The sequence below is a fragment of the Lissotriton vulgaris genome, chromosome 1_1, assembly GCF_964263255.1.
Source record: "Lissotriton vulgaris chromosome 1_1, aLisVul1.2, whole genome shotgun sequence".
NCBI lineage: Eukaryota > Metazoa > Chordata > Amphibia > Caudata > Salamandridae > Lissotriton > Lissotriton vulgaris.
In genome coordinates, this window is record NC_141685.1 from 1,098,151,145 (window position 1) to 1,098,179,141 (window position 27,997).

The 27,997-nt window shown below is 47.1% G+C and overlaps 1 protein-coding gene across 1 annotated transcript in view; it reads left to right on the forward strand.

Annotated features, from left to right (window-relative positions):
• RANGAP1 (Ran GTPase activating protein 1) overlaps window positions 1-27,997 on the forward strand; it is a 537,507-nt gene that overhangs the window by 251,110 nt on the left and 258,400 nt on the right. The window contains exon 9 of the mRNA XM_086963527.1: window positions 24,090-24,189. Coding sequence (XP_086819653.1) covers window positions 24,090-24,189 — 100 coding nt within the window. The remainder of the gene's footprint in view (window positions 1-24,089; window positions 24,190-27,997) is intronic.

The window sequence follows — 27,997 nt, forward strand, 5'->3', positions numbered from 1 at the left end:
CTTCAGTCTCTGAAGTGGTGGTGTTCAGCGGAGAATCTCCTCAGAGGGGTTCCTTTGCACAAGGACATTCCCACTCAGACTATCGTGACGGATGCTTCTCTCCAGGGCTGGGGAGCGCACTCCGGAGACTTACAGATTCAAGGAACGTGGTCACCGATGGAGTCCACGTATCACATCAACTTCCTAGAACTCAGAGCTGTTCACTTGGCACTGAAGGCCTTTCATCCATCCTTTCAGACCAACTCTCTGCTTGTTCAGACGGACAATACGACCACGATGTACTACCTCAATAAGCAGGGGGGCTCGAGATCACGCACTCTGTCGCAGGAGGTGCAGGTGATCTGGCACTGGCTTCTGGCCAGAGGACTGACTATAACGGCTACCCATCTGCCAGGTGTGCAGAATGTTCAGGCGGACGCACTGAGCAGACTGATTCAGGAAAACCACGAATGGGTCATAAACGACGAAGTGCTGGGTGAAGTCTTCGCAAGGTGGGGGACTCCAGACGTAGATCTGTTCGCCACCGCTGAAAACAGCAAATGCCGAGACTTCGCCTCCAGGTACTACCAACAGGGGTCGTTGGGGAATGCCCTATGGATCGACGGGTCGAACAGCTTTCTGTACGCTTTTCCACCCATTCCCCGGATTCCGGCGGTGCTCAGCAAGCTGTCCAGTGTGCGGATGATATTGATCGCCCCGGAATGGCCCAGACAGTGGTGGTTCACGGACCTGCTTCACCGGTCTCTCCTTCCTCACATACGGTTGCCGTGCAGGCCGGACCTTCTCACGAAGTTCGGGGGACAAATGGTGCACCCGAACCTCTCGTCTTTGAGTTTGGCAGCATGGCTCCTGAGATAGTGCAATATGGCCATTTGAATCTACCAGAAGATTGCATGGGCATACTGAAGGAGGCTAAGCGACCTTCCAGTAGGACTTCTTATGCTTACAAGTGTAAGAGATTCTGCATCTGGTGCAATTCCAAGAACTATGACCCTACGACGTGTAAGGAGGATATCATCCTTCCTTATTTCTACATTTGGCGCAGTCTGGCCTTAATTTTCATTCCATTAAGGTTCATCTCGCTGCATTGACTGCCTACAGGAAATGCCCTTCACAGACTTCCTTCTTTCAGATCCCTGTGATCAAAGATTTTTTGGAAGGCTTGAAGAAAGTATTCCCTCCTGTCCGGCTTCCTTCGCCTTCATGAGAATTGAATGTGGTGCTGTACAGATTGATGAAGGAGCCTTTTGAACCTATTCATAAGGCTTCGTTGCAGCACCTGTCCTGGAAGGTGGCGTTCCTCGTGGCCATTACATCGGCCCACAGGGTGAGTGAAATTCAGGCATTGTGTTGCCAAGAACCTTATACTGTATTTCATGCTGCTAAGGTTGTTATGCATACTCACCCTAAATTTCTTCCCAAGGTTATTTCTGATTTTCATGTCAACCAGACCATAACTTTGCCTAAGTTTTTTCAGAATCCTTCGTCTCCAGCGGAAAGGTCTTTACATTCCCTGGATGTTAAGAGGGTGTTGACATGTTATCTGGATAAAACCAAAGATATTCGTAAGTCAGACCAATTGTTTATCAATTATGTATCAGTCAGGACAGGTCTTGCTACCTCTAAACAGTCCATCTCTGGGTGGATTGTGTCCTGTATACAATTGTGTTACCAAAAAGCTAATAAGACCTTAGGAGGTAAGCCTAAGGCTCATTCCACCAGGGGCAAAGCTGCCATGACAGCTTTGCTGTGTAATGTTCCCATTGCAGAAATCTGCAAGGCGGCCACATGGAAGTCTGTTCATACCTTTGCTAATCATTACTGTCTGGACACTGATGCCAGATCAGATGCTCAGGTTGGGCAGGCTTCGCTGCGAAATTTGTTCGCACAGTAGTGGTTTGTTCTCTTAGTCTCCACCGCAGCTTGGTGTGGGGATGGGCTTGCCATTCTATTCACCAGATTATGACTATACACAGAGATCCCCTACTACAGAAGGAGTAGTTTCTGTCATGTAACTCCAGTTCCGTAGTAGGGGTATCTCTGTTATAGTCCTAAGCGCCCCCCTCCTCCCCGGTGGAGAAAGATATTCATGTAAGGAATGTTACAGGTCTGGCGTGTTATGCCTTCAAAAAGAACTGAAAGTAAAAGGGACCTGCTGTGCATTCTGGGATACTGGGAGAAGTTCTGGAAAGTTCTCTTAAAGCCACAGTATCATGTTTGAGCCACATAATGGCAGCCTATGGGGCTTGACTATCCATACCTTCCTCTCTATCATTCCAGAGGCTTTTGCTGGTAGAGGCAAGTTGCTCTATGGAGGAAACTGGGCAGGCTGTGCTGTTTGTCTGGGTTTTTGGTGGAATTTCTAGTTGAAGTACTGGACAGTGTAGCCTGTGGATATAGGCTGCATTATCTGTCTTTAAATTTATGCTCAAAGAACAGATTAGCCAGAGGGCCCTACTTCAAGTCAATCAATCAATCATAACCTTTGTATAGCGCGCTACTCACCCGGAGGGGTCTCAAGGCGCTGGGGGAGAGGGGTTTGTTACTGCTCGAAAAGCCAGGTCTTGTGTTGCTTCCTGAAGGAGAGGTGGTCGTGGGTTAGCCGAAGGTGGATGGGGAGGGAGTTCCATGTCTTGGCTGCCAGGTAGGAGAAGGATCTTCCTCCGGCGGTGGCTCTGCGGATACGTGGGACGGCGGCGAGGGCGAGGCTGGTCGACCGTAGCTGGTGGGTGGGAGCGTAGAAGGTCAGGCGGCTGATGAGGTACTTAGGGCCCAAGTCGTGGAGAGCCTTGTTTGCGTGGGTGAGGAGTCTGAACGTGATCCTCTTGCTGACGGGGAGCCAGTGCAGGTCTCTCAGGTGGCCAGAGATGTGGCTGTGTCGGGGGATGTCCAGGACGAGTCGTGCGAAGGCGTTCTGGATGCGTTGGAGTCTTTTCTGAAGTTTGGCTGTGGTTCCGGCGTATTGGGTGTTTCTGTAGTCTAGTCGGCTGGTGACGAGTGCCTGGGTGATCGTCTTCCTGGTTTCGGTGGGGATCCATCGGAAGATCTTTCGGAGAATGCGCAGGGTGTTGAAGCACGATGATGAGACGGCGTTGACTTGTCTGGTCATCGAGAGGGAGGAGTCCAGGATGAAGCCCATGTTTCGTGCGTGGTCCGTTGGCTTGGGAGTGGTGCCCAGGGCAGGGGGCCACCAGTAGTCGTCCCAGGCGGAGGGTGATGATCCCAGGATGAGGACTTCCATCTTGTCTGAGTTCAGTTTCAGGCGCTGTTCTCCATCCTCTCGGCGGCGTCTTTCATCCCTGCGTGTAGGCTGGTTCTGGCGGTGTCTGGGTCGTTGGTGAGGGAGAGGAACAGCTGGGTGTCGTAGGAGATGATGTTGAGGTTGTGTTGGCATGCGTTGGCTGCGAGGGGCTCATGTAGACGGTGAAGAGGGTGGGGCTGAGCGATGATCCCTGTGGTACGCCGCAGATGACTTTGGTGGCCTCGGATCTGAACGGGGGAGGCGGACTCTCTGGGTTCTTCCGGCGAGAAACGAGATGATCCACTCCAGTGCCTTCTCTTGGATTCCAATGTTGCTGAGGCGCTGCACTAGGGTGCGGTGGCAGACAGTGTCGAACGCTGCGGAGAGGTCCAGGAGGATGAGGGCCGCTGTTTCTCCGTTGTCGGGCAGGGATCTGATCTTGTCAGTGGCCGCGATGAGGGCGGTCTTGGTGCTGTGGTTGGCTCGGTAGCCGGACTGCGAGTGGTCGAGGGATCCGTTTGTCTCGAGTAAGGCGGCGAGCTGTCTGTTGACGGTCTTCTCGATGACTTTGGCAGGAAAAGGGAGGAGCGAGATGGGGCGGAAGTTCTTGAGGTCGGAGGGGTCCGCTGTTGGTTTCTTCAGGAGGGCGCTGTTCTCGGCGTGCTTCCAGCTTTCCTGGAAGGTGGCAGTGTTGAAGGAGGCGTTGATAATATCCCGGAGTTTGGGTGCGATGATGGAGTCGGCCTTGTTGAAGACGTGGTGGGGGCAGAGGTCGGTTGGGGATCTGGAGTGGATGGTGTTCATCGTGCGGGTGGTGTCTTCGGTGCTGACCCCAGGCGCAGAGGGTGGTGGTGGGGGGCGTTGGTTCGGTGGTTGGGTGCGTGGTTGGTGCTCCGAAGCTGTTGTGTTTCGGCGATCTTGCGGTGGAAGAACGAGGTGAGTGAGTCGCAGAGATCTTGCGAGGGAGTGATGTCGTTGTTTCCGGGGCTGGGGTTGGAGAGCTCTTTGACTATGCTGAAGAGTTCCTTGCTGTTGTGGGCGTTGTTGTCCAGTCGTTCTTTGAATGCTGTCTTCTTGGTGGCGCGGATCAGCTGGTGGTGTTTGCGGGTGGCGTGCTTGAGGGCAGTTCTGTTGTCTGTGGTCTGGTCGTTGCGCCATGTTTTCTCGAGGGTGCGGCAGTTCTTCTTGGAGTTCTTAAGTTCGTCGGTGAACCAGGTGGCTTTCTTGCTGTCGTGTCTGTTGGGAGCTGTCTTCAGAGGTGCGAGGTCGTCTGCGCTGTTGTTAATCCACTGTGTGAAGTTCTGGCTGCTATGTTGGGGTTTGTTGTGCTAGCGGGAGGGTTCTGGCTGAGGGAGGAGGTGAGCTGGTCGGCGGTGATGTTCTTCCAGTTCCTGCGAGGGACCTGTTGCGGGTGGTGGTGGGTCGTGGTTCTTCTGAAGCTGAAGTGGACACAGCTGTGGTCAGTCCAGTGTAGTCCGGTGGAGTGGCTGAAGGAGATGTGCTTGCTGGAGGAGAAGACTGGGTCAAGCGTGTGGCCGGTGTAGTGGGTGGGGGTGTTCACCAGTTGCTTGAAACCAAGGTTGTCCAGCAGGGCGGTGGTGTTACTGTCCTTGTTGTTCTCCAGGTGGAAGTTGAGGTCCCCTAGGAGGCTGTAGTCAGCGGAGGGGAGGGCGTGTGGGCTGATTGAGTCTGCGATGTCTTCGCTGAATTGTGTGCGTGGTCCCAGGGGTCTGTAGATAAGGGTGCCTCTGAGTGTGGTCTTGGGGTCGGTGTGTATCTGGAAGTGGAGGTGTTCGACGGCGGTGAAGGTGTCGTCGGAGCTGGTCGTGATGCGGATGGTGTTCTTGTGTATGATGGCGATGCCTCCTGTAATCTGGTTGACGCGGTCCCTCCGGGTGATCTTGTATCCGTCCGGGATGGCGATGGCGATGTCTGGCGCTGAGGAGGCGTTCATCCAGGTTTCTGTCAGGAAGGCGACATCCGGGGATGTTGTCGAGCAGGTTCCAGAGTTCGACGGTGTGTCTCTGGACGGAGGGGGTGTTGAGGAGGATGCACTTGAGATGGTTGCTGCTGGTGCTCGGCTTGGCGGGTGTGGTGCAGGTCCGGAGGCAGGTGTAGTTGCAGGCTTGGCAGGTGAAAGGTCCGTGAGTGCGTTTCGGGGTGGCTTGGTAGCAGGCAGGGGTTTGGCCGGCGTTGAGTGCGTTGAGGGTGACGGTGTCGTAGGTCTGTTGTGTGTTTCGGCGGGGGCAGGGGTCATGGCGCTGGGCGCGGTCCAGGCGCGGACGGGCGCAGACGGGCTTGCCTTTGGCGCGCCTTCGGCGTACCCGCTGCGCGTACGCGCGGTCTCCATTTAAGGCGAAGTGGGAGGGAGGTGCAGCTGGGAGGCGAGAGCTGGGAGGACACATAAAAAAAGAGGGCGGGGCCGCGATGTCACGGCGGCGGGGAGAAGAGGGGGGGGGTCACACCAGGGGAGCAACGTGCAAAAATAAAGAGAGAAACAGTTTAAAACCAAGTACCCAATCAGAGGCACAGGAGGGCAAAAACTGAGTCACGAGCAGCAACGAGGGGGGCACAGACTCGCCTACAGCAGGAGGGCCGTGCGGCGTGGGGGTGTCCTGAGGTCAGGTCTCAAGTGGAAAACTCTGGGCGCTGTAGTGGAAATGATCCACATTAATTCAAACTTTATGGATGTGCGTAAAATGCCAGGCCGGTGGCATCCCTGACAGAGAAATGATGAGAGGCTGCAGCACTGCGCTTTTGAAAAATCTTGTATCTTTCACGTCCCTTCATTCCTTTCTAATCTGTTCTCTAATTTCTTGCGCACACAGCCTTCTTTATTTTACAAACAAGGTCGGTGCGCATTTGAAACTGCTTCCAGTGTAAAAGTAGCCAGATGGAAACTGTTACCTGTTACACAGTTTGCAGCGACAGATGCCGCTGTCCTTCTATTTGGCACTTATCAGTTGACTACCTCATAAATAACTCCACTTCAATCTAAACCGTGCCAGTGGAGCAGATCACAGACAAGAGCAGGCTCGCTAATAAAACCGTATTCGTGGCTTTACGCTCCTGCTAAAGTTTACCAGTTACTTTGCAGCTAGGACAGAAAAACACAACGCAAATGGTCTTTCTCCAGAACTTTAGTATCAACAGAAGTCTATTGTGGTGTGAGAGGGTTCAATTGTTTCTCCGTTTACTTAAAAAAATGTTTGCGCTGGTATAAAAAAAAAAAAGCACTGGCGTTGCCAATAGGTCTCGCGTTAGGAAAGTGTGGGCTATTGGTATTGTAAATGACAATTATTTTTTTAATATGTGTTTGCACTGAAAATATACAAATTAATAGCATTATTATTTACAAAGCCAATAGCTTACACTTTCCTAATGCGAGTCCTATTGGCTATGGGAATGCTTGTTGCTAGCCTGCATTAGCATGCCAATCGGGGGTCTCTGGGGGTGGCGGGCCGCGCACCAGACGACAACCCCTCTGCCAGGGCGCAGACAAAGTGCCTATTCTGCCCCAGAGGACACTGACAAGTGGCGTTAACTCTCTTTACAGCCACACGACAGGCTCCCCTGCGCAGATTGAGAGGGTGGAGGGGGGTGCCCCGGGTGTGTTTAGAGAACTGAATGAGAGGTGTCTTTAAGGCAGCATGTCATTGCAGCTTCAGACCCCGCGGCGCCTCTGAGCTAGTTTTCGGGGCTCCAACCTTACAAGGCAATAGACTGTCCATGGTGCGGAAGAACATATCTACCCTGCTTTTTCACCTGCATGAATCAGGCCAGAGAACACATTCCACCAAAGCCCTAAAAGATACCTTGTCCCAGGAACACTATTGTTTCCGCTGTACAGTTCAAAAGCTTCCTTATCCGATGTGCTAAGACCATGGGGCTACAAAATACAGAGATTTATTTTCCATTTATGTTCAATTTTATGTAGCGCGAACATGAGCCAAAGATATCAGAGGCTCTGAGCGCTTTACAACAGTAGCAGGCATGGGTTGCTTCGAGTTCCAGTAATTCAACTCGGAGGTTTACATCGGAAGATGCGCGCAGGATTTACCTCACAAGACAATTTCCTAAAGTCTACATAGAAGCTGAACGAAACCGGGAAGGGCACTGCCCCCACATTTCAGCATCGTATTTATATAGCGCTTCCTACTACAAAAGATTCATATTTGTGGAAGTTTATAGCAGCAAACAAAATAAATCCAGACGTTCAAGCGTGTTGGTATTCTCTGAAGTTAATTGTAGGTGGAATTTGATGTTGTTTTATATAGCCAGTGTCTCTGGAATTATGCGGCAGGTGAGGATCAAATTATTTAGCACAGCTGACTACATTATGTGGCAGGAAAAGGCAAATCATGTGGCGTAATTCGTCATATTTTATGATGGCATTACTCAATAATTATGTAATTTTGACAGTTAACACTGCCTGGGCAAGAGTTTAATTTCATTAGTACCAGTATAAAACACACATATATCAATAAGAAGGACCACTGGAATTATGCAATTAAGCCGCTATTTTCACATAATTATGGACATTCCACATTTCCCACATAATACACCATGTGTTGCATAATCTGCAGAATTTAACAGAAAAAATGTGTTTGTGATCAAACAAATCCAAAGTTAGTGAAAATGTGGCTTTGTTTGCAGTGGTGGGCCCTTTGCAAAAGTTAACCGGTCACGTTTTGATTGCTTTTCTCCGTCTTTGTTAAAGTGGCACTAATAAGGTGAAGTCTTTGCACAGACAGTAGGACCATGAATAAGAATTGCAATATAATGGAGTAGTAATATAAAAAAAAGCAACAAAATGCCATGCCACATAATTTTCCTTTACTTGCCACATAATTTAGTGAACTCTGTTGTATAATTCGGTGCTCCCGACCCACATAATTCCAGTGGCCTTGGCAATAAGTGACACAAAGGTGATCAGTTAACCTTTGCGAAAGGTCTTTCGCTGAGCTGCAACATGCATTGCAGAATTGTTTGTAACTTTGGATGCGTTTGAGCTACAACCGCTTTTATTAAAATCTGCAGTTTATGCGGCAGATGATGGATTATGTGGCAGATGCTGCAAATCAGAAAAATGTGGGGTGCACTCTGCTTGAGGCCGCCGTATGTGCTGGGAGACTGCCTGTGTATACAGCATGCTCAGCTTGTACACAGCTGATGGTGTTGACACCCCCTCACAGACGAAGACATAATAAATATTATGTGCCCTTGAGGTGAGAGCCGGAGCCTGCTGTGGAGGCTGCGCTTCTAGTGTAATGGAACTGGTGTTTATGTGAAGTGTTACAGTCCCTTTGGGAAGTGTTGGCGCTCCTTGAAAAAGCAAAACAAGAGTGGCGCCTGAGGGTTTTGGACAACGTGCAAGACTACAACACCAATACATGAAAGAAGTTACTGCGAGCAAATAATGGTGGTAGCAAAGCACGCGGAGTCTAAAGAATTGCATATAGTGCCCAAGAAAATCCTGGGGTATCTGTGCGCCACACAGGACACGCATCTTAAAAATGCCCCTGACAAATAAATGGTATTTATTTACTTTTGCTACAATGTTGGCATCGCATTCAAACTTAAGATAGAACAAGGTGGAAGAGATGGGGATTAGTTATATGTGTTGTAAACTAGTGCTCTGCTAATGCATACTTTGCAATCTGTTGTGTTCGCTTTGTCAGTGTTTTTTTGTTCCAGTGGTTACTGAAATGAGCCCGACGTTCTACTCGTCTGCAGTTTGCCCTGAGCTGGCGTGGGGAGAAGTCACGCCTGACCATGAAGCTTAATAAAGCCTTTTAATTACAAGCTTATTAGTCCCAGAGCTTCATATTACAACATAATTTTGGCGACGACTTGCCGGCTCAATGACAAAGTCGCAGCGTGAACTTCAAGATCCTGTGAAAGCAGTCAGGAAAACAAACCCATGAAGGAAGGTTGAGAGGAGCACTTGACACCCCCATGAGGATTGTAAAAGACAGTCTGTGGATTAGGGGTGAAAAAGTCAAGTGCAACAGAAAATGAATGTGGAGCGTCGCTGAAGGAAAGAGGAACTAGCGTGATATGCTGTAAAGTGAAAGAGACACCATGTTTAAGTGTAGCAGGAGGATTGTTTTTTAATAGCGGAAAGAAGAAAACTTGTGAAAGCGATTAGTTGAGGCGAGCGCAAGACATCCCATCTCTCAAAGTACATTTTTGATATAAAGACCACTGTCACATTGACGCAGTTCGATATTGTGTGTTGCAGCGGAGGCACAGCGCAAGGTAATCCGATACAGTGGGGGAGAGATAAAACAAGAGCGGCCGGGAAACTGAAAGTACGGCCGGCCAGCCATGATTAATTAGGGGAGGAGAAGCCGCAGAGCGCACGCTGGGCGAAGCCCTTTGATGTGGTGGCGGCCGTTAAAAAATCCAATTAGGAGGGAGGGAGGCTGATGTGCGTGCTTGTTTGGTCACGTGATTCACGTGAACTCAAAGAAAACCGCACCAAAAAGCCCTTGGTTTGACGAGTATTTTGAGCACTTGAATTCTCGCTCAGCTCAATGCGCATGCGCATTGATAGGTCGCGAGACCTAAAAAACTGACAATATAGTTAAACGAACAAAAACATCCACTAAAAAGCAGAAAGCATGCTTTTGTGGGAAGATAGAAACTGTGGGATACCTAGCCACTATCAGTAAGCACTTTTAAAATAGTTATAACAGTAGCTGCAAAGACTGCAATTTAGGTATTATTGTAAATATTTACTTTTGTTGGTCCTTCTGAAGAACCAGCATGCAAGTCATCTAAAGGTTTAATGTGCCATTGCGCTCACCTTTTCTACATTTCGATGTTATAATGATTTAAACTGTGCAGACGTAGCAGAGGCCCCTGCGCGTATTCGATAAACAGCCTAAGGATAACAGACGGCAACGATTCAAGATGTATGGACTGGTCTGTTTATTTTGACTTTCAGGGCATACTTGGTGCTAAAGCGACCCACATTTCTAGTTTGTTTTGAGAACAGGCAGATAAGGTACACCTGCAGATGATAACAGATGTTTGTTTCCGAAGAGTAGTGAAAATAGTGCAAACTTTCCTTCTGGCGCACAATCGGGTGCTTGTATATGAGAGGTGAAAGTTCTCAAAAATAATGAAGTCCAATATAATGCTCAAAGTTTCTATTTAACTATTCACCATGTTGAAAATAATTTAAAACCAAAAAATGCTCTGGGATTTTTTTCGTCTAGGCCGTAGTGAAACTAATTACATATAAAATGCTTGATGGTTCTTTTTTAGCATACACCCTATTAATAATATTTAAATACAAAGGCATAGGGGTATTTTCTAAGCACACAACACGTTACAAAATAACGCAGAGCTTTATTGAATTTTAAACACAGTGGAGTGTATTACACAGCACAGTGAATGTGCAATATCATGGAGTGAGTGTTAAAAAATAATCACATTTTTTATTTGAACACTATTTTCACCATTTTGTGTTGCCACAATCCTGTTTAAAAGTGTTTGGCACCACTGCGACTACAAGCAGCGCCAGAGCAGTGCGTTTAAGAAGTTGCCGTAATTGCAAGCCCTCGTCATACACGTGGTCCCATGAACGATACAAGATGGACTTCTTTGTATTTTTCAGCTTTTCTCAATCTTTCTCCATTTCTCTTTGTACTTGTCTGTAAAAGTCTCATGACTCACCCACCCGCATGGCTTAATGTGCAGGATGGAACTCAACAGATGGCACCTCAAGCGCTTTCAGTTTTTTTTTTTGTGCTACCAGCTGGTAGCTCCACACCTGACTCAGTTATTGCAGTGAATGGCCAAAGGGAGGGGAACTGGATACATTTTAAGCCTTTAAGTTTCAGACAATGTTCTATTATACTGATGTTATGCATTGGCTGCTTTCCCTATATCTTGCCCAGGCTTAAGAAATGAAATCTTTTGCTGATCTGTACGGAACTTGTGGTGAAGGGCCGGTAAAGTGCACTCTTTGCTTTTAATTTACAGAATTTCCTACAATCCCCCACCAACTTGCTGATTCGAGGGCAACTGTGGGAAAAAAATACTCTTGACTAAAATACATAGTCTTGCACCTGCTGTGTACGTTGAGCTCCGAGTAGTAGCAGGCATAGCAGGAGGCACGCATTAGCAGGTTGTTGTGGGGACTTCATCAGAGGTTTCTGACTTTAAGGTAGTTTGTTTGCTGGGTTCCTGATGTTCTCATTAGCATACTGCCTGAGGTCTCCTCCTCAACAATTGGTAAAGCCCCTCCCGGCAGCAGGATGCGACGATAGGGAGGCTACTTTTTTCACTGTTTGGTCATGGCGGTAGTTCACTTGCGATCACACATGACCTATCTCTGCTGGCCCACATAATTACACTCTACTGAATACAATATAAATACACTCCACATAACACAACACAGTACCACATAATTTCACCACGTACTTACACTCTACTAAATGCACCATTCACTCCACATAATACCACTCAGTGCCACATAATGACACACCACATCCTTACGCTCTACTGAATACAATATAAATACACTCCACATAATACCACTCAGTTCCACGTAATAACACCCCACATAATTACACTCTACTCAATACAATATAAATACTCTACATAACACCACTCAGTACCAGATAATTACACACCACGTAATTACACTCTACTCAATGCAACATAAATACACGCCACAAAATACCACTCAGTACCACGTAATCACACGTCACAATTACTCTAATCAATGCAACATAAATACACGTAACGTAATACACTTAATACAACAAAAATACACGTCTTAATTACATTCTATTCAATACAACAAATACACTCCACATAGTACAGCTGTGCCACATACGTACAAAAAAATAAATTTTTATATTAAAATATTTTTTTAATTAGGTTCTTCAGTTATATATAATGTCGTCTTAGTTTTTATAAAGGTAACAAAAATGCTTAACAATTTTTATTATAAGCCACAATGCTCTACAACATAGCCAAAACTTCAGGATAAACACATAAGGTCCCAAAAGCGAGATCTATTGGCTATTCCAATGCTTGTTGTTTTGGTCAAGGTTTTATATTGCTTTCCTGTGGTCTGTAGAGTCTTGTTTTCAGTTCATTCCCAAATTGGACCACATGTGACTTTTCCATTTAAGGCTTTGTAGTTCTATGTCGGAGCGAGCCACCTGACTTCTCTGGTTATTATTCTTTGTGGCATATTTATTTAAAGCATCTAGCATACATCCTGTTTTTTTTTCCTAAATGGGTTTTTCTTTTCTGTATAATTTATTGGCTGATGCCTTCAGTTCAAGGTTTCATTGATCAACTTGTTAACCATGCATATTTTGTCTTGCTGATGTCCTTTAAGTAAGGATGCAAATAAGGGGCTTCAGGTCTTGCTATAAAATTCACCCGTTCTGCTTTCAGCAGTGTTTCCTTCAAGGCTTGCCTGGGCTGATACGGTTTGTTCCTCTCCAGTCTAAGCTCTAAGTTCTGCTGTCAAATAGTGGGGAATGAGATGGCTGTAAGTGGTGGAAGAGAAGACTCGTTTCTCTTCTATTGGCTAAACTTTCTCTTCATCCCTTCTCAACATGTGGCCTGGTCCCAGATGCATGTTGCTAACTGGGGTGAGGATGCAGGGACCTCCTGTGCGTACAGGCGTACAAATACCTTACTGGTATTTTTTTATTTTTATTTCTACTCTCGCCTGCCTATTCACCCCCCTCCCCGTGTGTATCTGGTTGATTCAAAATGCAACACTTTAGTTAAATATGTAGGACGTAAGGGCTAGCACTGATGGTTTCATTGGTTTTTTTTGGTTGCAGGGATGCCATCGACCTGTCCACTGGTAGTGCATTTCAGTGGGTGGCGGTGCAGGGAGAGAAACAGAGTGTTTTTCCCTTAACTTTTGTCCTAGCCTGATAACTCTGTCCTCATCCTTTTCGAGCTTATTTTCAGTTCTTTCATTTTATACCCTATTTGCGCCTTCTCCATGCCTGACTTAATGTTTTGTTGGACCTTCTCTTTCTTTTCTCATTGCTGCCTCTCCACTGCTCATTGTTCTTGCAGCCCTCACCAAATAGAGCACATGCTGCTCCATCTTTGTTTATATTTGTACAGTAGCCATGTATGTCCTATTTCTCTAGAGTTCCTCTTTTCATTTGTATTTCTTGAATCACAATGTTGCTCGTTTTTGACACCTTGTTAATGTATCAACTGAGTGCATGGATGACATTTCTGGCAAATGGAGAGTGATTTCAAAGATCAACAAGCATTTGCAATGCAATATGTCTCGCATTAATTAAGTTTGAGCTATTGGCATTGCTAAATATTGCAACACCAATTGCAACAAAAGTCTATAGATTGTAGGTCAAAAAAATGTGTATTTATTTTTGTAGCAATGATGGCATGCTGCGCTTTAGATGAATATGTTTAAAAGTGCACCATACTGCGATTGCTACAATAGTTTATTGTGAATGCGTTAACAATCGATGTGTGCACTGATGGCTGGTGGTGTGTGTGCCTGTAGAAAATGTGCACTGATGGCTGGTGGTGTGTGTGCCTTGTGGAAGTGTGCACTGCCGACTGGTGGTGTGTGTGCCTGTAGAAAATGTGCACTGATGGCTGGTGGTGTGTGTGCCTGGTGGAAGTGTGCACTGCCGGCTGGTGGTGTGTGTGCCTGGTGGAAGCGTGCACTGATGGCGTGTATGCCTGGTGAAAGCGTGCACTGATGGCTGGTGTTGTGTGTGAGCCTGGTGAAAACGTGCACTGACGTCTGGTGGTGTGTGCCTGGTGGAAGCGTGCACTGACAGCTGGTGGTTTTTGTGCCCGGTGAAAGCGTGCACTGACGGCTGGTGGTGTTTGTGCCCGGTGAAAGTGTGTGCTGGTGGTGTTTGGGCCAGATGAAAGCGTTCACTGACTGATCGTGTCTGTGCCTGGTAAAAAAGTGCACTGACGGTTTGGTTGTGTATGTGTGGTTGTGTGTGTGTGCGGTTGTGTGTGTGGTGCAAAAAACTGAAAAGTATCACAGCAACCACAAGCTGGGGACCACGGGTCAGATGAGAGTGGGTTTTATTCTGGCTTGTGGGTAATATTAGCGTTTTACAAACTGCGCCAATGTGCATTCTGTGTAGTTTGCGTCAGCGCTTTACCATACCGAGGCATTACGAATTCTGACCTGAGGGTGGCGCTTTAGATACAGTGCCTGTGCTGGACCTGTTGGCTTCGCTGCTGGTCTGCGAGGGGTGTGACCGTGTTTCTGGGACTGTCTGACTTCCAGCATGTGAGGGTAGTGAGAGGATGTTAGTGGTGTGAGAGTGCTTCCGGTAGTGCAGGACTGTTAGTTTGGGAGGCGTTTGAGAGTGGTGTCTGTGAAGGGTGTGTGAGAGTGTTAGTCTATGAAGGGTGTGCGAGTGTTGTACGTAGTGTGAAGGTGTGAGAGTGCTGTTAGTGGGAGACTACTACTCTATGTGGAGTGTGCAAGCGTTGTTGGTAGTGTAAGACTGCTAGTTTGTGAGGGATATGGCTGTTGTGGGTATTGTGGAACTGTTTGTGCAGAAGTGCTGTTAGCAGCTGGTGATAGTAGGGGGATTAAAGAGTGGTGAAAGTAGCGTGGGGCTACTACTTTACACTGATTTACACTCACCACCAAGCCAAACCGACCGTCACCATCCAACTGCTGCTGCAGTCATTCTCTGAGGGTGTGCATGTTTATTTTGGACAGGATGTGTCACTCACATTACTGGTCCAAAATCATTAAGTAGGTCATTGCTAGAAGTACACAGCTGAAAATACATTTTAGTACCGAAACTGCTTAAACTGAAAGCATGTTAAAAACAAGTATCATGAAGACATTGTTGTAATGCCTTCATTGTAAAGTAATCTCATTGTTAACCCTTCGTTATAAAGGCTGTTTTCCCTGATATTACCACAATCATTAGCTGCAGCAAGCATACATGCATGCAGTCTCAAACATGTTTAAAACTGCCCGGGTTGTTTGAAGACAGAGTGTACATGTTTTAGGTATGTAATTCACCAAAGGGCCCAATTTGACCCTGCCCAACCTTTACCTGCAGTAGATACCAAAGTGAAGGTGTACAGCACGCTATTGCAGTAGTGGTACAAAAGATTCATTTGGAGAGGATGTGGCGGAATGGTCAGAGCTCTTTACATACATATGAATCTGTCCTTATATAATGTAACTGGTGCTCATGTAAAGCAATCCTAAACCTGTAGGTCGCGTTTGCCCTATAAAAAAACTACAAAACAAAATACAAGATTGGTCAGTGTCAGACTCCGTAACCGAATGGGCCAAAACTGTGAATAGACTTGGAGAGAAAAAATATACTGTGGGATTTCGCGTGGGGATTCAAATAGACTCACCGACAACGGAGTTCTTGGTAAAGCCGGTTTTATTATTTTATACAATCGCCTCTTCTGGACCGGGACTCGGTAGTATAGGAGGGGGGGTTTCGGTGTCCTCCGTCGTGGTTCTCGTTGCTCCAAGCCGCCGTTCCCGAAGTCTTCTGGGAATTGTAGGCCGCTCTTCAGCCGTTTTAAAAGGTGTACCGGATACCGACAGGAAAGAAAGAAACCAGTGTTAACCTGGTACTGAAAAGGCGTTTGTTAGGGGAAGGGAGTGAGTGCACACACGTGTAGATAGCGTACCCCGGTACAAGTGTTGTATGGTTAGAGGGGGGGATAAGTGCAAGGTGTGCCGAGTGCTTTTTCAGGGTAGTTTGACCCACCTACGTCCCGCCTAACCCATGAAGCGTGACCGTACCTGCTCTAGCCACACTTCTCGGGAAGTGTGGCTGGGCGATGCGCCTTCTCGTTGGCCTCCTGGCTTGTCGTTGTAGTCTCGGTCTCCGCCTCCTGCTTCCTCCGAGCTCCGCTCTTCCTCCCTCGCCTCCTCCGTCCTCCAATCTTCCTCTCTCGCCTCCTCCGTCCTCTGCTCTTCCTTGCTCGCCTCCTCCTTCCTCGAACTCCACTCTGCTCCGTCCTCTCGCCGCCACTCTCCTTCTCTGCCTCCGGGTGAATCACACACCTGTGCAGTTTTCTGGCTGGGTTTTACCAGTGACAGGTGGGCGGGGTCAGGGTCCAGCTCCACCCAATTAAAGTAACACAGGTCCTTGTTGTACATCACGGGGTTGTATGCAGCGTACGTCGTCTTCCAGGAGTCTGTGTGCTGTTCGGAAAGAGGGGAGATAGTAACAGGTAAGCCTGGAGGGCCCGAATCCGGGTCTCCCTCGTCACATATACATTTACAAAACTGAGTTTGACGTAAAGCATTAGGAGACGAGGGAATGAAGTAAGAAGAGAATATGAAGTGGCCACAAAAGACAACTGTGGAAAGAGCACGGGTGCACAGATAGGAGCACACAAAAGGGCACTACGAAGAATGTCACATATATAGACTGACTTCTCCAAAGATCCGTGCCTCATGACCCAGTGGCCAGTAATTCTGCTCTGTGTATGAGAAATGTATGGTTTATTTGATGGCAATGGCATCTACTTAATGCATGTTTTGTTCATGAAGAATACTCTAACCTGCAGCAAAATCACGGAAACCGATAGCGCGCTTTCCCTGCCACACTGATCATTGGTGGCGGGGCATGTAATTGCAGGAGCAGGCTGGGGTTGTGACGGTGACCGTTGGGGAAGGGGAGCTCACGTCAAGGATGGAAAGCACTAATTTTTCACGTTATAAAGACAGTAATTATACACACTGTACACTGTCTACGAGGCGCTGCCTCGTAAACATCCACTGCACGAAGAAATTTTGTTTTCCAGCAATTCCAAGGAGCTTTGTACATGACTGTGGGGTGTACAAGACGCGCTCAGTGATGGGGGAGGGAATGAGCGGCCGCGCTCGTAAAAAATAACAAGAAGATTGTATCTAATCATTTAGGCTCAGAAGCACATACAGGGAAACCAGAGGGCACCAGGTTCCTTCTGTCGGGATTCCCCACTTCACTTGGCCCAATACACTGCAGGAACAAGGAGGAGCCCAGTCCCCTACCCAAACCCAAATAATGCACACTGAATGTACACAATGTGCTAATCACGTGGGCACAGGGAGAGGGTGGGAGAAAGAGAAAAACAAGATCCCGTGGAAATGAAGGATTGGACCGTCTCAAACAATAGGACACCACACCAGCAACTGCACCCATAAAGGGAATACACTATTAGTCCTAATGTAATTATGGACTAGGAACACAAAATATCAAATGCCCATTTCAATGACCATGTATAACCCATAAAACACACAATTGACCACCTTACCAGAACTCGATGCTGTCGTAGCCGAGCGTGGTGCACTTCAGCATTCAAGTCTTCAAGCTTGGCGGTGCCCGAAATCCACTAGATGATAAAGAACAAAACAACAAATCCCAACCCATCTCATAACGAAGAGAAATCAGGGGGGAAAAGTCATTGAAGCTGACATAAAAAAACCCCAGCATAGGCATTCACTAGCTATGCTCATCAAAGTGGCCACTTCACGGCAGGGAGAACAACACTACCACCGCTGAGAATACCGAGCTCGTAATTGCACCCAAACCACACACAATGATGTGGATAATGTCAAAAATATCCAGGAAGTGGAAAGGGAAAAGAAACACGCAGCCGCGTGTAATAGGGAAACGTAATGCAAGAGAGGTAACGCTGATGCGACAGGCTAGAGGCACACAAAACCTCTTCTCAGCAAATAAAGTCTTGTCAATAGAGCAACGCCAAACGCAGAGACGAACAGGAGGAAAGTGTCCAAGAAAGCACTCTAAGCTCACAAGCCCGTGAGAACAGGAGAGCAGGATGACCGGACCCCAAACATGGACTGGAACAAACACAAAGACCTGGGAGAACTCCAACAAGGATAGAAACCAAGCAATGATAGGATGGCACAACCTGCTTTTAACAGGCTACAGGACACAGGTAGGTCATGTGATAAGGTAAACATGGTCACAGAAAGAGGACAGAAACAACCTACTTCCTAACAGTACCTCCCCCCAAAGCTCCTTCCCACTCGACGGGGTTTTGTTGGAAGACGTACATAAAACAAGCGCACCAACCTAGGAGCATGCACACTGCTCGCTGGTTCCCATGTCCGATCCTCAGGGGCGTAACCCTTCCAGTCCACTAAGTAATATAACCGGCCTCTCCTACGCCTGGAATGAAGGATCGCATTTACCTCAAATTCCTCTTGTCCTTCAACCATAAGAGGAGGAGGAGGAGGTGGTAACACCTGTGAAGACCTAACAAAAGGGTTTAACAAGGATGTATGAAAAACAGGATGCACCTTATAATCCTCCTGCAAATCAAGCTTCATTGCTACCTGGTTGATCACCTTAATAATGGGAAAAGGACCCACATATCTGGGCTGCAACTTCCGGGATCCCTGTATCCTTAGGTTCCGAGTAGCCAACCATATCTGATCTCCCACTATATAGGACGTAGCTGGCGCCCTATGCTTGTCGGCCTGTAATTTCATGGCATCTTTGGCCTCCTGTAGCTTCTCCCGAGCAGTGTCCCAAATGGTACTCAAAGACTTGTACATATCGTCTATGGCTGGTACATGTCCCGTAGGTTGAATGGGAATAGCCTTAGGGTGTGATAACCCATCGAACAAAAGAAAGGAGTGATTCCCAAAGCGGAATGCAGACTGTTGTACGCAAATTCCGCAAGGGGGAGAGCGGCAACCCAATCACAGGATAGAGAAGACACAAGACATCTAAGATACTGCTCCATAGTCTGATTGGTGTGCTCAATCTGCCCATCAGACTGCGGATGGTAAGCTGAGGACATCCGTATTTCCATCCTCCGCAAAGAACAAAGTTCCGTTCCAAAAATGAGACACAAACTGAGCACCTCTATTTGTGACTACAGCTGATGGCAACCCATGCATCCTTACTACTGAACAAATGAAAACCGTTGCCATGTCCCTAGCTGTGGGGATCTTGGATAATGGGATGAAATGAGCCATTTTTGTAAATAAATCCACCACCACCAAGATCGCGGTAAACCCAGAAACAGAAGGAAGGTCAGTCACGAAATCCATACTTATAGTATGCCAGGGAGCAGGAGGGACCGCTAAGGGTTGCAATAGACCAGAAGACTTAGAATGCAATGGCCTACTGGTGGCACAAACAGGACAAAAAGCAACAAATCCCTGGACATCCTGCGCTAAAGACTCCCACCAAAACCATCGTAAACATAATTCCTTTGTTTTCTGTATTCCAGGATGTGCTACCAAAGCAGACGAATGACACCACTGCAGCACCGATTCCCTTAACTCGGGAGGTATGAACAACCGGCCTTAATAGTAGAACAACCCATCCTGGACCAGAAAATGAGGTTGTGCTAACCAAGGAACCAAGTCAACTTGGCTCAACCTGTTCTTCACAGAAGATGTGAATTCATCTGTAGAAGCAACCCCTATTATCCTTCCACCATCAATCATAGGTCTTATGTCCCTAGCAGACCCAGTGTCATTTAAATCTACATGAATGTGAGATAAGGCATCCGATTTGACTTGCTGGTCTACAAGTAATAACAAAATCATATTGGTTGAAAGAGAACCCACCACATCTGTCGAGGGGTCAAAGCTCTAGCTGAGCGAAAGAACTCCAGGTTCTTATGGTCGGTATAAATAGTTATACGATGCCGGGCGCCCCATAGGTAATGCCTCCATTCCTCGAATGACAGCTTAATGGCCAACCACTCCCTTTCCGCTACCGTGTAATTGCGTTCAGCTGGCAACAATGTCTTTGAGCAGAAAGCTATTGGGTGCAAGAATCCGGTCTCGATGTCTCTCTGTGACAATACCTCTCCTACCGCACATAATGACGCATCCGTCTCAAAGAATGGCAGGGCAGTATCAGGATGCACCAACACTGGTGCAGATGTAAACATACCAATCAATTGCTGAAAGGCGGCTTGTGCTTCAGATGACCAGACAATGATGTCATGGGTGCTACTATGTCAGAGAAGTGTGAGATAAACCGCCTATAAAAATTGGCAAAACCCAAAAGGACCTGAATATCCTTAACAGTAGATCTTTTCGGCCATGTAACAATGGATTCAGTCTTTTTCGGATCCATCTGGATCCCACCTGCAGAAACTTTGAAGCCCAAGAACTCCATCCTAGAGGAATGGAACTGACATTTCTCCAGTTTCACATACAACTGGTGATCTTTTAGCTTTTGCAACACCTGGGTCACATGTGACTCATGTTCATCACTGGTTTCCGAGAATATCAAAATGTCATCAATATAAACGATAACGCTAATATCCAAATACTCTCTCAAAACTTCATTAATAAAAACTGAAAGGCTGCTAGGAGCATTACACAAACCAAAAGGCATAACGCAGTACTCAAACAAACCAAACTTAGTTTTAAAAGCAGTTTTCCATTCATCTCCTGTGCGTATTCTAATGAGGTGGTACGCCCCTCGTAGGTCCATCTTAGTGAATACAGTAGCCTTCTTTAGTTGATCTAACAACACCGGGATTAACGGGAGAGGTTACTTATTCTTCACCGTAACCTTGTTAAGAGCCCTATAATCCACACACGTGCGCAAGGAACCCTCCATCTTAGGGATGAAAAAGATCGCTGAGGACTCTGGCGATGAGGATGGACGGATAAACCCCTTAGCTAACATATCATCAAGGTACTCCTTCAAATGCTGCTCCTCTGGCCCTGATAGTGCATAAATGTGGCTACAAGACAACGTAGCACCTGGTACAAGATCAATTTTACAATCAAAGGTACGATGAGGAGGAAGGCCATTAGCATGGCCTACATCAAACACATCCCCAAAAGCAGTATAAGGGGAAGGTACAATCACAACCTCTCCCACTGCACATGTCAAAGGTGATACCCAATCAGTGGCCACCTGATAGCAGCATTTCAGACAATGGGCAGAATCAAGGGTTACAGTACGCCGTACCCAATCTATCTTCGGATTGTGCGTTTGTAGCCAGGGTACCCCCAAAACTACACCAAAAGAAGGAGCATCAATCAAGTCAAAACAGATGGACTCGGAATGTCCATTATCACAAAGCAAACACAATGGTTCAGTTTGCCGTGTGATGGACCCAGATATTAATTCCGTTCCATCAATTGCCCGTGCTGGTTCAGGCTGTTCTTTATAGACACACGGAATCAACAACTTTTCAGCCAACGAAATGTCTATAAAATTGCCAGTCGCTCCAAAATCTAATAGTACAGACATTGTTACCCTGTTGCTATTAGAAATCAACAAACAGGCAGCAATGATGAAATGCCTTGGAACCCTCTCCACAGCCCTGGTCACCTCATAAGCTATATGGGGATTGTCAACATTCAGGGGTCCCCCGGATTGTTCTAAGCAGGTTACCTCCTTCCTCACTGGAGCACTAGAAGGTTTCACAGGACACTCACATGCGTAATGGCCACAATACAAACACACATTGCCCTCTCTCCTTCTCCTCTTTTCCTCATTGGACAAAGGACCTCTTACCCCCCCTATCTCCATAGGTGCGGGAGCAGCCTTGTGCTCCACAGGATGCCTCACTTCTGGTTTGACAAACCCTCCCCGAGATGACTGGAAACGATTCCGTTCCCCACGTCTCTCTGACAACCTATAAAGGCTGCACAGTCATCTGGAGGATCTACAACTTGCGACACTATATCTTTTAAGTCTTCACACAAACCCTGGTAAAACAAGGAGGTCCTTTTTGCCATTGGCCACTGAGTTTCAGACACAAGCCGATTGAAAGTGGAGATACAAGTTAATAAATCCTGCTGCCCCTGCCGTAATTTTAACAACTCTGCATCGCTAGCCTGCATGAACGCATGTTTAGATAACAGTCCTCTCATTAGTTCTTTAAAAGTAGGATCATTAAAGAGCACCCGATCATCATTGTCCACGAGGGGGGCCGCCCACAAAGCAGCAGTACCAGCCAAGTACGATATAATGAAGGCAACCTTTGCAGAGTCGTAAGGAAAGGCATTCGGCCTACACATAAAATGTAAATGGCACTGGTTCATAAAAGTGCTGTACTTCTCGCTATCCCCTGAAAACCGTTCAGGGGCTGCCAAAGGCACGGGAATTGGAGTCGTGACTGTAACTGCGATAGTAGCCCCAACACTAGCACCCTGCCCAGACCCTCTCTCGTACTGGAATGTTGCGGGCTGCACAACGGGACCCTGACCCCTAATGTTCAGCTTCTGAAATCAGACAATAGCTACCTGGGTGTTAGTATCTGAATCCAGGGGGAAGGGGGCGGGGGGAGAGAGAGAGAGAGAGAGAGAGAGAGAGAGACAGAAAAAGAGAGGAGAGACAGAAAGAGAGAAAGAGGAAGAGAGAAGAGAGCGAGAGCGAGAGAGAGAGAAAGAGTGAGCGCGAGCGAGAAATAGAGAGCGAGAGAGCAAGAAAGAGAGAGCGAGAAATAGAAAGAGAAAGAGCAAGAGAGAAATAAGAGAGAGACAAAGAGAGAGAGCGAGAGAGAAGGAGATTGGTGTGTGAGTACTAAAGCCAGAGATTAGGTTCACACAGTGTGTCGCTCTCATTCCATTTTGATGCAGCATGTGGGAGGCAGGAAGTGAGAGTGCCCCACTCAAGCTACAGAAGAGGTGGGCTTAGGAGTGGGTACCAGGTGGATAAACCACAGGTCTGCTGCATTAGATGCACGCTGAGGACCCACATCAGAATAACAGCAGCAGAGGGCAGAAAGAGAAAGAAGGCATTTGCTTAGAGCACAATCATTACTCTTTTCAATGGGGGGCCATCAGAAAGGTGATTGTATAGTGCTATGAAGCAGATTGAAAGGGAAAAGAAAATGAATGCAGAAGATAGACGGCTCAGAATAATATAGAAAGAGTAGCAAGCCATGGATGGTGATAACAGCACAGACTCCCCTCAAGAAGCAAGTAAGGCTTACAGACTTTACATTAAATTAAAGACACATTAGAGGCAGAGTCCAGGGGTTTGTGGGACTGGAGAATCTGACGTCGGGCACAGGAGAGCACATTGGTGCAGCTCCAACCATGATCTACAAAATGTAACTCTACGTGGAGGCAATCTGAGGATTAGAGGGACTGGTATCTTAACTTGAAGGAAATGCAGTCAGAGGTGATGAACGCTCTAGGAAAGCAGGCGAGGTGGCACCAGTTGAAAAGGAAGAAAAAGTCAAGGGACTTAAGTATTAGAAATCAAGTACAAACAAGGAAGATAAGAACGTGAGAGGTGGGGGACAAAGGGACAGCGGGAAACAAGCTCTCGGCATTCGTGTGGCGGGGTGGACGGGGAAGCGGCAGCTTTTGAAGTCTGATGCGAGGCACAGACAAATGGTGGTGCGCGGTGGAGCAGCAGCCTTTGAAGTCTGATGCGAGGCACAGACAAATGGTGGTGCGCGATTTGCACGCGGGGGAGCGGCAGCCTTTGAAGTCTGATGCGAGGCACAGACAAAAGGTGGTGTGACGTGGTTGGTGTGCATGCGCATAGATCACATGAACTGTACGCGATCGGCAAGTTTGGTAGAGTTTTTGAACTGCCTACAATATACTCGCCTATCTATCCCTGCGGGATAGAATAGTCGAGACCTAAAAAGGAGCAGATGGGCATGGTTTTGATGGGTAATCTTAGATTTGGACATGCTGAGGTTCGGTCATCACACAGCTTTGGCTTTCGGCAATTTCCCTTCAGATTTTTTATGAAAAACTGAAAATATATTTTGATTTCTTCTGATACGAACAGCCTACATTTTTGGTGATCTTTAGGAAAATAGAACTTAGTAAAGTCAGTAGGGGGGGGGGGGGGGGAGTAGACTCAAGTTATTTATCTCTCTGCCTTCTCTGTCTCTTCCCCAGGAGCTGAACCTATCATTCTGTGAGATCAGGCAGGAAGCTGCACTTGCTGTTGCCCAGGCTTTGGAGGACAAGTCTGAATTGGAGAAACTAGATTTGAATGGTGAGTGATATCCACCTATGCTGTGTTTAATCCTTTGGGACTGAAACCCTCTTCTATGTTTGAACTAGTACATAGTGTGGAATGCCAGCTGCATCAGTGTCGCATGCTTTATGTAACTGCCTGCTTAAAAGCTTCAGCTGGGGCATGTTTGGAGGTGTGGAAATGAGATGAACTTTCAGTAGTACAAAGAGATGACCACATTTCATTAGCATATTTTTTCTGTTTCAAACATCCACTGCCGTTGACCTTTCTTGAGATTTTAGTAGTCTTTCAAGTCTTTGTATTATGATGGCTGTACCTTTCGGTTTAGCAAATGATGTACAGGATCATTTACCTAATCACTTGCCTTTTTAAAAATTTTTTTTACTTTAACATCATGACTGAACTAATTAGCCTGTTTTACAGAACCAGCTTTATTAACTGCCTCTTTTTTGCCTCATACTTCACTAGAACATTTTCTGCCATTTCTTATTTACTTAAGCTCCCTTTAGTCAGGGGCGGCTGGTAAGTTTTAGAGGGAGGGGGGGGGGGGCCCTTGGACGGACAGGACACACGCACAACTACACACCTACACACACACACACACATCTACACACACACATCTACACACACACACACCCCCACTCTTTCCCCAACATACATACATACACGCACCAAACAATAATTTAAAAAGAAAACAAGACACACTTTTACCTACAGCCAGCTCTGCGCTGCCTCAGCGGTTCTAGAAGGCTTGGGAGTGCTGCCTTCCCTCATTGGCTGCCAGTGAGGGAAGGCGATTCAGAAAAGGAGGTGGTGATGAACAGAGTGTCTGAATTAAGCAGACCACTCTTACCCAGTCCAAAGATCAGGGCTTGATCCATCACCGTTATTTAGCTCACTGCACCATCCCAGCTCAGAACCTGGCTATATGCAAATTAGTCTGTCCCTGGCCCAGTGCATCATGGGAACAGGGCAGACCAAACTACCAAGCCAATTCTTCACCAGAAAGGAGACAAGCTTCCGGGGACCGGTTTCTGGCATTTCAGCCGTCGTCGGCCCGGCTTGCTTGAATCCTGATGGTGCAGTGAGCAAGGGACTCATGTCCGAGTATACCCTGCCACATCTATAGTGGCCAAAAACGATTCATTTTGTCCACCATAAGCGTGGAAGGGTATTCTCAGATGTGAGTCCCTTGCTCATTGCACCATCAGGATTCAAGCAAGCCGGGCCGATGACGGCTGAAATGCCAAAAACCGGTCCCCGGAAGCTTGTTTCCTTCCCAGTATAAGAACTGGCTTGGTAGTTGGGTTTGCCCTGTTCCCATCATGCACTGGGACAGGAACAGACTAATTTGCATGTAGCCAGGTTCTGAGCTGGGATGGTGCAGTGAGCTAAAAAACGGTGATGGATCAAGCCCTGATCTTTGGACTGGGTAAGAGTGGTCTGCTTAATTCAGACACTCTATTCATCACCAACCCCCCCCTCCCTCCCCCCCCCCTTTTCTGAATCAGTGAGGGAAGGCAGCAGTCCCAAGTTTTCTAGAACCGCAGAGGCAGAGCAGAGCTGGCTGGCAAGTCCTAAGGTCAGACTATGAGGGAAGGCAGCAGTCCCAACGTCATCACAGAGTGGGTTGGGGTCAGTGAGACTACTGGGTAGGGTACCCCTTTGCGCCACCCTGTGTGGTGAAATCTCACTGATTGACTCGACCCTGGGCGCTTCAGTGGTTAAAACTGAAGCGCCCAGCACGAGGCAATCAGTGACGCTACCCCTTGTCACTGAGGGATGGGCCTCAGGAACCTTTGCTGACCTGAAAACGTCACGCCCACATGAGCTGTGACTTTCTCAGCCCAGCAAAGTTCAGTTCAGGCAGCCTGGAGCCCGCGCTAAATGCGCATGTCTGGCTCCTGGCTTCCTGAACTGAAAGTTCAGGCAGCCAGACTGTCTCAGACTGATTATTGTTAAGCCTGACAGACAGTTCGTACGGGGCAAAAGGTGAGGGGCATGGCCTCTCCGTTCAAATGGACTTGCCGCACCTGTCATTAAACCGTCTTGTTCCAGAGACAATTTAGAGAAGCGCTGTTTTTGAACTTTTCAATCTCTTCAAGGGGAAGCCCTAATTGTCAATGGCTCTGCAACATGTCACCTGCCCAGGCACCATCTTGAAGTCTACTTTATTGCAGGTGATACTGCAGATCATATTTTTAGATTATTTCAGTCTAGAAGCATTCAAAATAAAAAATAACTGGGACTTCTGCTAATATCTTTTCTTGTCACTGCTGTGTGACTACTTTTCGACTATAAAACCACTTTAGACTGGGTAAATGGAAGCCGGCTCTGGAGGAAACTAAGAAGGGGGCTTGCACACCTGGTACTCTTTAAGAGCAATGAAAAATCTGTACTCTAATACCTCGGTCAGACTTAAGTTGGGAAGCGAAGCCAACCTATCTAGGGCCATTCCAACATTCTGAAGACTTTAATAGGAGTGTGTTCTGGCCCCCACACTTTTTTTAAAATCTATTTCTGTCAGATCTACACCCTGCTCTGACCTTAATCGACTCCCAAGCCCCGGAGTTCGGCTCCATACCCCTCTTAAATCCTTCTCAACATGGATGATCCGGTGTTGATCTGTTGAACAAAGGTTGCTTTTGCAGCGTCTTCTGAATGCCATCCAAGTATACTCCACCATGAATGGCCTGACAAACTCTGAGGAGACAAAAATCATGAACTGCTGCAGAAGTACCAATGGAAAGGCTAGTTGGTTTCTTGGCTCCATAAAGGTTGACAAAACTAGTGAATATAAATTCCTCCGCCTGTTATGTGACAACAATGATCTTTCACAACCCAGAAGGAGGAAATCCAAAGAAAGGGGATTGCCCTTGCAGCGAGCTAAGGACCCTATTCAGAAATCTAAATGGTATTTCTCCTAGCCCCATTTTAGAAACTGCCAGGGCCAAGGTGGTGCCTACCCTGGCTTACAGAAGTGAAGCCTTACTGGGCAGAAATTCAAATGACCTGGATACCATCATTGCGAGAATATATAGGTAAATTTTCCAACTCCCGAGCAACACATCACCTGCACAGATCAGGCTGGAGTTTGGTTTAGTTAAGCAGACATTTGCCAGGCAAGCTGCATTTGCCCATATCTGCTACAGATTTAAATCTGCGGAGGAGAATACCATAAATCCCAACGCATAGTTGAAAATAACCAATAGATCTCACTCATCTGCCAGAGAGTACCTCATTGCAACAATTAATTTATTCAGTTTAGCAGAATTGACTGCAGCAGCAAGCTATGAACCATCAAAAGAGCTGTCTACAAAACGTCAAATATATTATCATCTGTAGATAACAGAGAACCTCTGGAGAAACGTTATCACACCTGGATGGTATTAAACCGCTATATATCCTTGAAGCCAGAGCAATATATGAAATAAGTTTTCAGTAGCAGGATAAAAGGCCAATATTTGAAATACTAACTAGGGATTTTGCCTTCAGACTCGCACGCCACCCCCTGGTCGAGGACAGAAGTAAAGGTTGTAGGCTGTTTGGCCACCCAAAAGATGGAGCGGTTCACATTATATGCCTTTGCAAGTCCACCCTAAGCCTCCGTCGATGTTGGCTGCTTCTTCTCTGGAATCAGTCCAGGGTGCTCTTCTGCAGACAAGCAATACTTGTCTGCCTTAATTCAGCTGAGCAACAATTAATCTCCTGAACAGTGAAATATCTCCAGGGGTTCGAAGAAGCCCTGAAGAAGGCATCTGATTGGACTGAATAAAAATACCCACCCTGAAACTTTTCCTCTTCAAGGAAAGGGGAGACTTACCAG